The sequence below is a fragment of the Crotalus tigris genome, unplaced genomic scaffold (genome assembly GCF_016545835.1).
Source record: "Crotalus tigris isolate CLP2741 ecotype Arizona unplaced genomic scaffold, ASM1654583v1 scf7180000018011.1402602, whole genome shotgun sequence".
In the NCBI taxonomy this organism is placed as follows: Eukaryota; Metazoa; Chordata; class Lepidosauria; order Squamata; family Viperidae; genus Crotalus; species Crotalus tigris.
The window spans coordinates 170193-186100 of NW_024096774.1; the positions used below are offsets into that span (position 1 = coordinate 170193).

General features: G+C 40.8%; 1 protein-coding gene across 1 annotated transcript in view; it reads right to left on the reverse strand.

Annotated features, from left to right (window-relative positions):
- The window catches only part of LOC120309390 (vitellogenin-1-like), a 57410-nt gene that overhangs the window by 27705 nt on the left and 13797 nt on the right, over positions 1-15908 (reverse strand). Inside the window, 8 exon segments of the mRNA XM_039346562.1 lie at positions 8879-9064; positions 9186-9279; positions 9394-9580; positions 9815-9934; positions 11388-11459; positions 12159-12283; positions 14246-14346; positions 14434-14651. Coding sequence (XP_039202496.1) covers positions 8879-9064; positions 9186-9279; positions 9394-9580; positions 9815-9934; positions 11388-11459; positions 12159-12283; positions 14246-14346; positions 14434-14651 — 1103 coding nt within the window.

Here is a 15908-nt window from a genome sequence, read left to right on the forward strand (position 1 = left end):
AAACATGAATATACCCAGGGTTCATATTTTTAATATTATTACTCATGGATATGACAGAGCAGTTTTGCTCAGAGCTAGGAAGTGGGAGAAGTTTGCGCATCGTATTTCATCAACTACTGCAAGCTAACATTTCTACACGGCTGCATTAAGGAGAACCTACCACCAAGGTTGCTGAGGAGGAAACCGACTGTTGACTCCTTGGAATGCCGACAAGCGGTTCGTCAGTTTCAGTGCCGTACCATGCACGCGCTGATTAACGACCAACACAGGCGCATAAACAACTTAAAAGCATAGGTCCAAGATCATCGAAATTACTGCAGCACTGAGTTGACAAACCAGCATTTTTGGATGCTGGATCAACATATTCAGCTAACTACAGAATGGACAACCTGGCATACGACGGAGGCACTCCAACAGAGAATGAACAATCTATGTAACTCCTATAACAGCACCTACCCAGGAAGATTGGTATGCAACCTGTCTACTAAAATGTTAACCCAACCACAACTTACCTTATTGCAACGGGATGTGGGCTAGAACCTCATGGATGCAGGTACGCTTGACTTTGTAGCAGCACTTGAACCTGCTCTGTGCCACATTGGAGCGGGGGAGGAGGTTAAGAGTTCCATTAAGCAGCAAGTCACAGGCCTTATAATGAATCATAGATGCTACCAAACGCTATCTAGGAGTGAAAGGGAAGCCCTGAGCCAACTTAAAAACGATGACACTATTGTCATACTCCCAGCAGATAAGGGGAGGGCAAATGTCGTCATGGACAAGGCAGTATATATAAACAAGGCGCTTGAATTGCTCAATGATAGAACAGCATACAAGGTGGTGAATAAAGATCCCACGACTACACTCAAAAGCCATACTAACAAGCTTCTTGATGGCTTAAAATGGAATAGGAGGATGGGTGATGACGTTTTGAGAAGGGTGTGTCCCAGCGACTTGGCTCTTGCCAGGTTCTATGGACTACCCAAGATACATAAGCCTGATGTCCCCCTCCGTCCTATTGTCGCATTTAGGGGCACTCCTACCTCTGAATTAGCCAAGTCGCTGAGCATGCGCATCAGCCACCTGGCCGACAATAGTAACACCACTGTGAGATCGGCAGACGAATTCCTAAAGAAAATTAGAGCCCTGAAGGTGGAGCAAGATGAACTTATGGTTTCCTTTGATGTGGTTTCTCTTTTTACTTCCATCCCACAAGACCTTGTGGTCATGGTCCTGAGGGATCGATTGAATCAAAGAAACCCGGAACAGCAACAGAACTCCCTCCAGACTGAAGATCTTATAAAACTAGTGGGAGTCTGTTTAAAGACTTACTTCACCTTTCAGGGCACTATATTTGAACAAACTAAGGGAACACCCATGGGGTCTCCGATCTCTAGTATAATAGCAGAGGTGGTGCTCCAACAGTTAGAACACATAGTGATGGCCCAATACCAACCAAAGTTTTGAGCCCGCTATGTGGATGACACATTTGTAGTCATCAAGAAGCAGCACAAGACTGACTTTATGGGCATCTTGAATTCGGTATACCCAGACATCCAGTTCACAATGGAAGAAGAAAATGAGGGCTCATTAGCATTCTTGGATATACTAATTCAACGCCAACTGGATGGGTCTTTGAACACCAGGGTATACCGAAAGGCAACTTGTACGGATAGGATTCTCCATTATGAGAGTAATCATCCAATAGCTCATAAAGTCAGCTGTGTCAAAACCCTATTTAAATGAGTGGAGTCACACTGCAGTACTGCCAGAGCAAAGAAGGAGGAAAGAAACTATCTTTTCTGAATATGCAAACACAATGGGTATCCGGTAGGATTCATTAATCATTATAATCATCTGAAACCCGGAGTAACCCATTAACTGATGAACCAGGGCCACAGACGACACGGGTAACCCTCCCCTATATCTGCAATGTCTCAGAGGCAATGGCAAGAATTCTAGTGCCATATAATATAAAAGTAGCACACAAACCTAATCAAACGCTACGTGCTGCTGTTATGAGCCCCAAGGACCCGCTCCCCAGCATGGAGAGATCGGCAGTCATATACAAGATTGATTGTATGGACTGCCCATGTAACTATGTTAGGGAGACCTCTAAACGAGTGAAGACCAGGGTCCATGAACACAAATTGGCAGTAAAAAGGGGCGAGCAGCACTCCCAGATATGGGCACATATGGCGGAATTTGGCCACCACTTTAACTTCAATGAGGTATGCATCTTGGCAAGTGACAATACAAAGGGAGGCCGGCTGCTCAAAGAAGCATGGCTCTCCAATAGGGACTCTATTAACTGGCATATTGACCTCTGCATGGCACACTTGGCATTAAGATCATGGAGTGTGACCGATCACCCACCCTGTTACTGGCAGCTTGATGGCATATTTAGCAGAGAAATCAAGGAGGATATGCCAACCCCCCGACAGATTGTGGATAATTTAGAGGGGAAGGAGCCCCCACCACCCCTATAGTACAGACGTGCCTCCAAAAGACCAGGGAGGCAGTAAAAATCGAAGCCCGGACTCTCCATGTTATGAACACTGGGGATATCCCAATTAGAATGCAGGAAAACATCGCAGATGGAGAGGTGAAGAGGCAATTAAGATTGACATCCCACTTGCAGCTTCTGAGAAGGAAGGCGATCGATCCGAAGAGGACGAGACGGCTCCCCCGCCCAGCGACGCCATCCGAATTAAGAGCGTATGGAATGCGGGATGACGTTGAGAGTGACGACGTGTGGATGAATAGCCCGAAGAGAAGGGAGAAGAGCGAACCCCGATGGGAGGATGTGTGAGGGGGCGGTGCTTGTGAAACCAGCTTGCCGTGTCACCTATTGACTTTAACGATCCACAGCATACTCATATAAAAACAAGAAACGTTGGAGGGAGGAGGGGGTGGAAGAGGAGCGCGATGACGTCGGATGAGACCAAAATCCCACCTCCCCCTGTACCAATGGTATCGATGGTAGCGTGTGGAGGAGAGATGCAGAAGAAGGGGGGGAGAGACATGATGACTGGGCATGGACATACTTATGAGGTTTATCATACGGACAAACGGCTTACCGAATCACCCCAATTCACCACTGTAACCCAGATAGCTCAGAATGTCACACAAGACCACCCTAGTAACAACTGTGCACGAGGGGGAAGGTATTGGAGAAAGAAAAAACACTCGTAGAGAGAACAGCTGCATGGATGTGGATTGGGGGGAAAAGAAAAAGGGGAAATGCAAATTATCAAACAAGCCCGAGCGGGAAAGTGGAAGAGGGGGTGAGAACAACCAGGGAGATAGGGAGGGCATTTCACCTATCCTGGAATCCAAGGAAAATAAGATAAGTGATGACATACACGTAGATAAGTGGTGCAGGAAGAAATGGATCATCGGAGTGCAATCCACCCAATTAGGTCCGATGACAAGATCGAGGAGCCGGGCGCAGACCTTGGCTTGCTTATAAGGGACTTCCTCACTTCCTAGCGTTTTAAGCCCTGATGATGCTGGCAGGTGACGGCGAAAGCTTGGCGTTTTTTAATTAAACTTTTTATAGTTTTAACTACTCTGGTGCTCATCTTATTTTAAACATGAATATACCCAGGGTTCATATTTTTAATATTATTACTCATATTATATATGAGTTTAAAGTGGCTAATGATGCACAAACCAGAAGCCAGACCACAGCTGCATCATTAGCCACTTTAAACCCCTCCAATCCATACATGAAGCAAACTGACACCCTCCATGAAGAGGAGGCACGACCACGAACGCGAAGCCAAAAAATAACAAGGCAGCCCAAAATCTCAAACCCCTCTGCAACTCAGACTAACCTGAGCACAACCAAACAGAACACGCCCCCAGCCAATCAGAGCACAGCCAAGCCCCTAACCATTCAGAACACACCTCCACCCAATCAGAACACAGCCAAGCTCCCACCCAATCAGTTCATACCCCCACTGGCAGTTAAAAGGAAGAAACAGCTAAGACCACACATTGCTGCTCAAAGCACGAAGCTGAAAACACCAGCCTGAAGATGACGAATGGGACTTCGTCAAAACGTCGCCAAGACACTTCCAATTTTATGCGGGAGAAAACCCATATATATATATATAATGTCAATGAAAACACGATTCCTTGGTATATCCATATCATAAAATAAATCAATCACAACCACCAGGAAAAATCCAAACTGGAAAAATTTAATAAATACCGAGCTTTCGTCGGAAACTTCCGACATTGTCAGGGTTAAAAGCTAGTCAACAGGAACAACTTATATAGAATTAACCAGGATGTAAATGCTTAAATTGTTAATTCTATATAAGTTGTTCCCGTTGACTAGCTTTTAACCCTGACGATGTCGGAAGTTTCCGACGAAAGCTCTTTTTTCTGAGGTTTTCGCGGGTATTTGTATGTAGGTCTTTGGTTGTTCGGGTTTTCTCCCACGTAAAATTGGAAGTGTCTTGGCGACGTTTCGACGAAGTCCCATTCGTCATCTTCAGGCTGGTGCTTTCAGCTTCGTGCCTCGAGCTGCAGTGTGTGGTCTTGGCTGTTTCTTCCTTTTAACTGCCAGTGGAGGTATGAACTGATTGGGTGGGAGCTTGGCTGTGTTCTGATTGGGTGGAGGTGTGTTCTGATTGGTTAGGGGCTTGGCTGTGCTCTGATTGGCTGGGGGGTTGGCTGTGCTCTGATTGGCTGGGGGTTGGCTGTGCTCTGATTGGCTGGGGGAGTGTTCTGTTTGGTTGTGCTCAGGTTAGTCTGAGTTGCAGAGGGATTCAAGATTTTGGGCTGCCCTGCCATTCCTTGGCTTCGTGTTCGTGGTCGTGCTTCCTCTTCATGGAGGGTGTCAGTTTGCTTCATGTATGGATTGGGGGGGTTTAAAGTGGCTAATGATGCAGCTGTGGTCTGGCTTCTGGTTTGTGGTCGTGCCTCATAGTCAGTGTGGCTTTGGGTTTGTTTTTTGCGTGGATGTTTGGTGGTGACATCCTGTGTGGTTTTTGTGAGTGTGGGTCTGGTATCATTTTTTGTGTTAGGGAGTCGTTTGTCAATAAGGGCGGGTTTCCAAATGGCTGGTAGGCGGGAGGTATCATCTCGCTTGTTCATGCTGTGTGGGCGTTTTTCTATCTCGATGGCTTCTCTGATTATTCTGTTATTAAAATGTTCACTTTTGGCAATGGTTCTGGTATTTTTAAAGTCAATTTCATGTCCTGTGGCTTTAAGGTGTTGGACCAGGGAAGATGTTGGTTCCTCTTTTTTGACTGAGTTCTTATGTTCTTCAATGCGTGCACTTATTCTTCTGTTGGTTTGTCCGATGTATGTGGTGGGACAAGTGGTGCATGGGATTTCGTATACTCCTTGATTTTCTAATTCAATTTTATCTTTGGGGTTTCTAAGGATGGTGGATATTTTTCTGTTTGTGCAGAATGCTGTTTTGATGTTGTGTTTATGGAGGATCTTACTGATTCTGTCTGTGGTGCCTTTTATGTATGGGAGGAGGGCTTTGCCGTTTTCTTGTTCTTTGTCTTGGATTTTAGTGGGGGTTTCTTTTTGGATTAGGTTTGTAATCTTATTTCTATGGAATCCATTGGATGTTAGTACATTGGTGAGAGTGTGTAGTTCGGGTTTTAGGTGTTGTTCGTCAGCTAAGCGTTTTGTTCTGGAGATGAGTGTCTTGGCTACAGAGTTGATCTGTGCTGGGTGGTGGTGTGAGAGAGCGTGCAGATAGCGGTTTGTGTGTGTTTTCTTCTGGTAGATGGTGTGTCCTAGGGAGCCATTGGATTTCTTGTAGACTAAGACATCCAGGAAGGGAAGTTGGTTGTTAGCTTCTGTTTCCATGGTGAACTGTATTTTGGGGTGTAGGCTGTTGAGGTGTGTGAGGAAGTTGTCCAGTTTTTCTTTCCCATGTGGCCAGATTATGAAGGTGTCGTCTACGTATCTGAGCCAGAGTTTGGGTTTGTGATCCGATTTTTCTAGAGCTTGGGTTTCAAAGTGTTCCATGTAGAGGTTGGCAATGACAGGTGAGAGGGGTGATCCCATGGGTGCTCCTTCTGTTTGTTTGTATTTTTGTCCATTATAGATGAAGTATGTGTTGGATAGGCAGTGGTTGGTCAGATCTAAGATGTGTTTGGGGGGGTTATATTTGTTTTGAATAGCTGTCAAGGCTTCTTTGATAGGCACTTGGGTGAAGAGGGATATGACATCGAAGCTCACTAGTAGGTCGCTGGGCTGTAAGTTTTGTTTCTTTATGATCTCTATAAACTGGAATGAGTTTTTTACGTGTGAGGTGATGGATTCTGCATAGGGCTGTAGTTGTTTGGCGAGAAATTTGGCTAGGTTTTGTAGAGGTGAGCCTATGGAGCTGACTATAGGTCTGAGTGGGGTTCCTTCTTTGTGTATCTTGGGGAGACCATAGAGTTTGGGGCATCTGGATGATTTCTCTCTGGGAATGATTCTTTGCTGGATCTCTTCGCTAATGGGGGAGGCTTTTATTTTGGATCTGGTGGTTTTTTCCAGGTAGGTGGTGGGATCTGTGTTTAGGGGTTTGTATGTGGAGTCTTGGAGTAGGTTGGTTAATTTGGTTTGGTAGTCAGATGTGTTCATAACCACCGTGGCGTTGCCCTTGTCTGCTGGTAGGATTATTATGCTGGTGTCTTCTTTAAGGTTACGTAGTGCTGTCTGTTCCTCTTTGGGTAAGTTGCTTTTGGGTGGCTTGCTGGTGCAGAGGATGTTGGTGATTTCGAGTCTGATTCTGTTGGCGTCGTCGGGGTTGATTTTAGTCAGGCTGGTTTCAACTCCACATATAATGGTTTCAGTGGGGATGTGTTTGGGAGCGACTGCAAAGTTGAATCCTTTGGAAAGGACATTGGTTTCGGCTTTGGTGAGGATCCTATCTGAGATGTTATGCACTGTTTGCTTCATGTGTGGCTGTGAGGGAGGAGGGGTTTGTTTCTGGCGTTCTTGTAGTCTTCGGAGTTTGTTGGTGTGTGTATCTGTCTTGAAGGTGGTCTGTGTTTCGGCTCTCCAGACGGCAAGTTGTTTGGATTTGTCCCAAAGTGCGGGGTGGATCTTGTTGCTGAGTTTGATCCTCCATAAACACAACATCAAAACAGCATTCTGCACAAACAGAAAAATATCCACCATCCTTAGAAACCCCAAAGATAAAATTGAATTAGAAAATCAAGGAGTATACGAAATCCCATGCACCACTTGTCCCACCACATACATCGGACAAACCAACAGAAGAATAAGTGCACGCATTGAAGAACATAAGAACTCAGTCAAAAAAGAGGAACCAACATCTTCCCTGGTCCAACACCTTAAAGCCACAGGACATGAAATTGACTTTAAAAATACCAGAACCATTGCCAAAAGTGAACATTTTAATAACAGAATAATCAGAGAAGCCATCGAGATAGAAAAACGCCCACACAGCATGAACAAGCGAGATGATACCTCCCGCCTACCAGCCATTTGGAAACCCGCCCTTATTGACAAACGACTCCCTAACACAAAAAATGATACCAGACCCACACTCACAAAAACCACACAGGAGTCACCACCAAACATCCACGCAAAAAACAAACCCAAAGCCACACTGACTATGAGGCACGACCACAAACCAGAAGCCAGACCACAGCTGCATCATTAGCCACTTTAAACCCCCCCAATCCATACATGAAGCAAACTGACACCCTCCATGAAGAGGAAGCACGACCACGAACGCGAAGCCAAGGAATGGCAGGGCAGCCCAAAATCTTGAATCCCTCTGCAACTCAGACTAACCTGAGCACAACCAAACAGAACACTCCCCCAGCCAATCAGAGCACAGCCAACCCCCCAGCCAATCAGAGCACAGCCAACCCCCCAGCCAATCAGAGCACAGCCAAGCCCCTAACCAATCAGAACACACCTCCACCCAATCAGAACACAGCCAAGCTCCCACCCAATCAGTTCATACCTCCACTGGCAGTTAAAAGGAAGAAACAGCCAAGACCACACACTGCAGCTCGAGGCACGAAGCTGAAAGCACCAGCCTGAAGATGACGAATGGGACTTCGTCGAAACGTCGCCAAGACACTTCCAATTTTACGTGGGAGAAAACCCGAACAACCAAAGACCTACATATATATATATATATATATAGTTTCTAATAGCTGGGATCCAGCTGAGATCTCCCATTTCTCCCAAGGACTTCAAAGACATAGTTAGTTTAGTCAAAACTAACCAAAAGGAAAAATAATTCAGTTTGGTTTCCATTCAGTTACTATCCCTGAATATGAGATACTTTTCTAACATTAAAAGGAGTTTAAACTCCTTGGTCAGATCTTGGAAGTAATCAGAGGCAGAGATGAGGGGGGGATAGGTGAGTAAGGAGAGTTGGAAGAATACCCTAATCTTGCTGATGCCGAAGCTAGGAAGACCAAAACTGATAAAACTTAGATTGGGGTGCGTAGTCACTTAATAACATGAAATTCCCAGTTAATGACTGTAATGTAGAGTGCTAAGATTGCTGTTGTAAATCATTGTGGTCATGTGACATCTTCTGTTATGATTTAAAACTAAAATGAAAGCACTTCTTAAGATGTATTCTTCAACAGTCTATATCAGGGGTGTCAAACTGCCAGCCCATGGGCCGGATGCATCATCCAGAAACTGCACCCACCCCATTGCCGGCAATGGCAAAACTGTCCCGGTACATTGTGTGACGTTACGTGATGTTGCGAGTTTGACATGTCTAGTCTATATACACTGAATTTATTCTGGATAAATTCTATAAATCTACTTTATTGAAATTGATTTAGTTTTCTAAATCTGCAAATAAAAACTAGAAAAGCAACAAAAAAAAAACTTTACTCGTAGTGTAACAAGAGCCTACCTTAGAGAAATTATGTCTGTTTCCTCCTTGCATGGTGGAAGTTCAAGTTCGAAGGTCTTTTCTTTAATATTCATAGCAACATCCATATTTATGGGGATGTTTGCTGTGAATGTGGCCTTTTTTTCCAGAAGGGCATGAATTTCGGGTGTAATAATTCCCATGTTTAAGATCATGTCCTTCTTTATCCTGAAACAGCAAAGAAAACAACAGATTGTCCGACATTTGGTAATTGCTGAGGAATAAATGATACCAGGCATTTTTGCACGATGTTCTTTTTACATGAGGACTTTACATTGATTGTACTTACTGAAGTCTCAGTCTGGTTTTCAGTTTGATATCACTGTTAATTATGTCAGGCCAAGTGATTTGGGATGTTGGTTCTGGGGTCATCAGTAACTGAACTGTTTAAATGAAAGAAAATAAATCAATGCATACATTAATGTTTGTTTTTTATATATGTATGTACATATACATATGTATATATATGTAATAATGAATAAAACATATTGCCCTACCATTTCCAGCAACTTCTGTGTGAGCAATATGGACCAAACCTATTTGCCAAGGTAGCCCAGTACACGTTGGCACAATACGCTGGATTTCTGCAGACATGAAATATTTCTGCCAGTGAATATTTGGAAGATTTTTAAGGACATCTATAAGATATTTCATCCAAAGAAGATGTCCTTTTTCACGATTTGCCTGGAAAAATAGATTTGATTCATTTAAGCAAATCTGATAATCAGATACAAACTTTATTGGAATAATTGCTCCCCAAAAGAAAAGCTTGCCAACGGAATTACATCATAAGTCAACAATATTTTGACATTATTAAAATATGACTGTTAGATAATATTTAAAATATGAATGTTCGAGACCTTGAGGAGTAGATAATAGTTTAACAGTAAATATGAAAACAGTAGGTAAAAAAGGCACCTGTAATATTTGTCGAATTCTATCCATCTTTATGTACTCAGTTACGATCTCCTGGTCAAATATTTTGGCATATACTTCTAGAGCAATAGACCCACCTGTTGTGATTTTCTGGCCAGAAGGCTGTATAATAAGAAGTAGAAATTAGAATGTTTACTTGATTATGCATCCTGATTCTGCATTTATGTATACCGAGCATCATACAGTAGTCTTTTTTAAAAAATGAAGGCCAGTAGAAATTAAACAATGTGCAAAAATAAACATCACAATAAACATAGATATTTATAAAAAAGGACCTTTATGGAAAAGCAAACTGAAGAAAAACATCTGTGCTGCCTTGCTTGGCTCCTGTTTGAGCTTCTCCTCAGCGTCAACACTACAGAATTGCTTATACCTGTAAACCTGAAAGAGGTGGGACAGAAGACATGGAGAACAAATGGAAGACACATATATTTGGGAAGTTATGCAGCAGTAGAACAACAAGAAATAGAAAACAGCCAAATAAAATGAGTTTTGTTGATAGAAGTAAGAGGGTCCATGAATGAATGAATGAATGAATGAATGAATGAATGAATGGAGAAGCACAGCCAAGCCAAGTCCAATATAAGGTACTTTACTTGCTGTTCATTAATAATGGAAAAATTGACAATAGAAGAAATTGGGGGGGGGATGTAAAGGCAGATCAGGGTCTGTAAAAGTTAAAACACTGTTATATATAGTAATAGTAGAGTTGAGTTGAGTAGAGTAGTAGATTAAAGAACCAGTTTGGTCTAGTGGTTAAGGCACCAGGCTAGAAAGCAGGAGACCATGAATTCTAGTCCCACCTTAGCCAGGAAAGCCAACTGGGTGACTTGGTTCAGTCACTTTCCCTTAACCCACTGTGCCTAATAAAGTTGTTGTTGAGGGGAAAATAGGAAGAGGAAGATATGTGGAATATCCCCGCTGCCTTGAGTTATTTGTGCAAATAATAAAGATGGGATACAGATAAATGAAGTATAGTAGTAATAGTGATAATATATTTGCAGTAGAAATAGTATAGTAGTAGCACAGAAGTACAAATAATAGTATAGAATATAGTATAATAGAAGTAGTGCTAGAATATAGTATAGAAAACATTGTATCATATAAGTAGAATAGAAATATAGTATAATGCAGAAGAAAGACATAGAAAAAAATTGCACATATATATTTGTATCTTTCAGTTTTGTACCTTGGATATTTTTCAAAACAGAGCATTTCCTCAATCCTTATTAGGAGCTATAAGAATCCAATAGTCTACGATCTAGTCTTTTGATGAATTTTTGAGTTTGAGTCAATCAAACAAACAGAGTATAGTTTAAAAAGAACCCATGACAACCCCCTCACTAAAGAACTGAAAATGGAGCTGCAGAAGGCAAACTTTACAGGATTTTTTTTTTTTTTAAAGAAGTGACAAAAAGGAAGAGACTGGTGATTTTGGAAGTTCTGACTAGTCTGGAAAATTCCATAGCTCCCCTACACATTTCAGGTAGATTAACATGGAAGGTATTATTCTCAGAAAAAACATTTATGGCATAATTCACTGCTGCCCATTTACCGTTTTCTGAAGTTGCTGTGAATCGTGACCTTTGTTATCTTGTTCTTTTATTCTTTGTATTTGAACTCCTATCTATATTGGAAAGAAAAATACAGTTGGGACAAAGAATTGTATGCCCTACATAAATTTGAACACTGTGTTGTTGTTTTTTAAAAAAGATATTTAAATAATTCTAAATAAATTGATCCATAGCCTGTAGTATATTTAAAGACTCTACAACAGGGGTGTCAAGCTGCTGGCCTGCGGGCTGGATGCATCATAGCAAAACTGCACCCACCCCATTGCCAGCAATGGCAAAAAAGTGGCGATACATCATGACACAACACGTGATATTGCGAGTTTGACACCCCTGCTCCCATAAAAGGAGTCATTTTTAATTAAGAATGGCTTAACAGAGAATATAACAAAGAAAAGCTGTCATGTGTAGCTTTTGAGGGCCACATATCTCTTGGCCTGCTTTATAAAAGATCAAATGATGCACAAATGCTAATGGGATTTTTTTTTAAAAAATAAATACATAAAGAATTCATTGGTAATGTACAGATCACTTAATGTTCACTTCAGATGAGTACAATTATCAGTATCAGTTGAAAAACAAGGCACATCTAAATAAAAACAACAGTATTTTCAGTATGAATTTCAGTATAGATTATACTTTTATGCTTGCATTCCCAATACATTAGATAGAAGTGTGGGTCAGAAACAAAAGCACCCCGGAACTTTAATTTGTAATTCTGTTCAGCCGATAATTATGGTTCAATATTTAAATACCTCCAAAGGAGAAAATATGCTGCCCATGAAGATTGCCTTGAAATTTTTCATTGTAAATGTTGGCTGTGTATTCATTTCTTCATGAAGAAACATTGAATTCATTCCCAAACGACCCTTATAAAATTCTGACAAGATAGATAATCCAGTAAGTCCAATTATTTCAAAACAAAAAAAAAAAAAGAAAAATTTTGATTTTCAATTGCTTAGTGCAATTTATGAAATAGCCACAAAGTCTTCAGTATGTATAAAACAATCTGTTATAGCAATACTGGACAAGTGGGATTTCCACATATATTTCACACTACTTTACCATCATTGGCAATACTATAGTTATAATTCAAAATGGTCAGGGACAAATTAGAGCAAATTCAAAGTAGCATTGTCAAGATGGTGGAAGACTTAGACCAAGCACTATGAGAAATAGTTAGAGGATCTGGGTATGGTTAGAAAAAGTAGGGGAGATATGAGAACAGTCTTCAAATAACAGAATAAGAGAAAATGTTGAATCTTCTAATTGTTGTCTAAGACTCTGTGCCTGCAACCCCTTCCACCTCTTCTTTAAGGCATTTAAGAGAGTCAAGACCTCCATTAGAATATTCTATGTGATCAAATTCAGATACTGTATTGGGAAATAACAGTATAACAGAGTTGGATGGAACCTTGGAGGTCTTCTAGTCCAATTCCCTGCTCAAGCAGGAATCCCTATACTTTCAGACCAATGGTTGACCAATCTCTTCTTAAAAACCTCCAGTGTTGGAGCACTCACAACTTCTGGAGACAAATTGTTCCAATGATTAATTGTTCTGTCAGGAAATTTCTCCTTAGTTCTAGGTTGCTTCTCTCCTTGATCAGTTTCTATCCATTGCTTCTTGTCCTGCCTTCAGGTGCTTTGGAGAATAGATTGATCCCACCCCCTTTGTGGCAGCCCCTTAGATATTGGAACACTGCTATGATATCACCCTATTAATTAAATGGTCATGTAATGTCACCCCAGAACATCTATAATGTTGCCTGAAATTGCACTAATTGAACTACTTGAATTGTACTAATTAATTCCACTTCTACTCCCAAAAAAGGTAGGGGGAAGTTTTTTGTTAAGCTATATGCACAAAGTTTTCAGGTATGGTTTGAATCTTTTCTTTCCCTCGATGTAGGGTAAATTTCTAGGATTTTCTCAGCAATTTAAAGATGGAAACATTCAAGTCACAAAATGTAAAAGGCAGTGTTATGAAAATTCTTTATATGCCTGCAGTCTAGTATAGACCCCTCTTCTATAAGTCGGTCGTGTCCATACTGTGTAGTGCACTGGTCTGAAATTGGCATCTTGTGACCTTGGGTGTAGCCTGAGAAGCTAAACAGTTAACTAGGTGGTCAGTCTTGGTTCTACTCAAAATGATTATTCACCCTTGATGTTCCCTCTGTAGCAAGAATTCATTCCTCATCTCAAATCATTTGAAACTCAAGGAATTTCTATCATGCTTTGATTGTCCTGATGTCCACCAATGGCTTGGAGGTTTGCAAAACTCCTGTTTGCTGTTATTTTCAAGTATTATTATTTTTTTCTGGAGACAAAAAGCAAATGTAACAAGAAAAGAGATTGGCTATTTAGGCGCCACTCTTCCATTGAATGAGTGCTGGCTAGTGATATTGGAGGACAGAATGGGCATGGTCATGCAGAAAATGATGTGAGAGACCTGATTGGTCATTGTGTGGAAGGGCTTTGTCAATGAGTTTATAGCTTTATGTCTAAGAAAAAAAAATCTAGAACTAGAATGCCTTGATATTACCCTATGGTTAGAAAAAGAAACAATTTTAGTAAATGTTGCCAGGACTGCTACAGTCCAGTGTGCAAATTGTACAAGGGTCTCAGGGGGTGGGAGAGTGCCAGTTGCTAGTTAAAAAAAATCTCTCTCTCATTCAGCAATGGAAACCCATTTTTTGAAACCTTGCCAAGAAGACTGTGGCCACCAGGGGCCAAGATTAATTTCAAGGTGGCAAAACAAAAACCAAAACGCTACAGACAGGCATTTTAAGTCACTGTTTGGTTATAAGTAATATATAATAGTAGAAGACAATATGTTACTTACCATCAAAGTATTCCATGAGGGAATATCTGCTGACTGAATAACCTGCCCATTTTTGACTTTTTTCAGTTAGTACTTTGAGAGCCGTCCTGTAAGCAGAAGCCCTGAAAGAGAAAGGATGGATTCACCAAGGTTCATGTTGAAGTCTACTCTTTGTCATTTGTGGTTAAAAACATTTTTGTGAGACTTACATCACTTGGAATTCAGGAGATCGGCTTCCGGCTATTGTGCTGAGGTACATGAAGACAAAGTTTTCAACCTGTATACTAGGTTCATGTAACATTGCATTAACTAAGGTCATCAGAATAGGGAAAGTAGGCTTTGATTCCAGAAGGACAAAGGCAGCACATGTTCGGACTAGAGGATCAATTTTGTAATTCTTGATTATTGGAAGTAAAATTCCTTGTACCTGTGCAAAATAGATAGGAAATATTAGAGTTGTGCACATACCATCTGATACATTTGTGGCCTTGAAAAGTAATAGATTGATCTTATGTTAAACTAGGATTGGGAGCCTATTCTTGCTTGTTCCTGATTAAGAGCTTGAACTGGAAAAGCCAGATTTGGGTTCTCCTTATCTAGAATGGGGAAAAAAGACACAGTGTTGCTGTACTGGAAAGAGAGACAACTAAGGGCAATAATATCTTTATTTTCATAATCATTAGGTTGAGATGCCACTCTGTGTCTCTTGTTAAGAAGGATGAATGTAGAAATCAAATAAACAAACAAACAACTACATTTTTCCCAAGAAAGTTGTCCATTTTAGGCAGGGGGATAAGGGTGTTAAATTTCATAGAAATAGGTTTTAAGAATTTGTGATTCATTTTTTTCTTTTCTTCACCAGAAAGATGAAATTTACAGGGATGATTAGTTATTACAAGGGGATGAAATAAGCTCCATGTTGCACCATTTTTGACCATAGCAAGGATATTTTTACAGCATGAAATGAAGCTTTTTTATTTGATTCAGTCTCCATTGCCACCTGCCAACTCTACAATTTTGTACAGTTAATAAGAAAAATAAACAAAGTTTACCAAGCAAGAGAGAATTCAGCAGCAACTAATACAATGAAGTAAAAAATTGACTTCAATCAACATAAAATAGTGGCATTTAATAGAGGCATTTAATGCAAAGGGAAGGGAGGAAGGGAAAAGATAGGAAATGAAATCAATGGTTGGAGAAAGATCATGCTGATTAGACAAAAGGATTGCTAGTCCCTGAATTCAATATTCCCTCTTCTTTTCTTTGCCAAAGATTTATATAAACAAGTGCTTTTTGGCTGCCTAGTACCATTCTTCACATCTTTTAGTATACCTGGTGTGAATTTTCCCACCAGGCTGAGCTGTTAAACTTGCTATAGGAAGTGAGGATTTTGAATGAGAGATGAGTTAGGGAATATTTTCTTGTTGCAAATGAGTTAAGAACTATGTGAATAACCTTATTCCATGTCTGGCTTAAAGCAAGTATATATCCTATTGGTAAAGAACATGGAGCTGTTTTGGATAAGAAACTATCTGTGTTCAAAAATCATACCCAGCTAATATTTAGGTGCTTATTCTCTGATATTTTACTGAAAAGAGAATCTTCTGGACATTTCTGAATTATGGAGAAAATAGCAGAATAATTCAAAGTGACTGCGTTGCTTCCCTCCATTGCAATTTTTTTT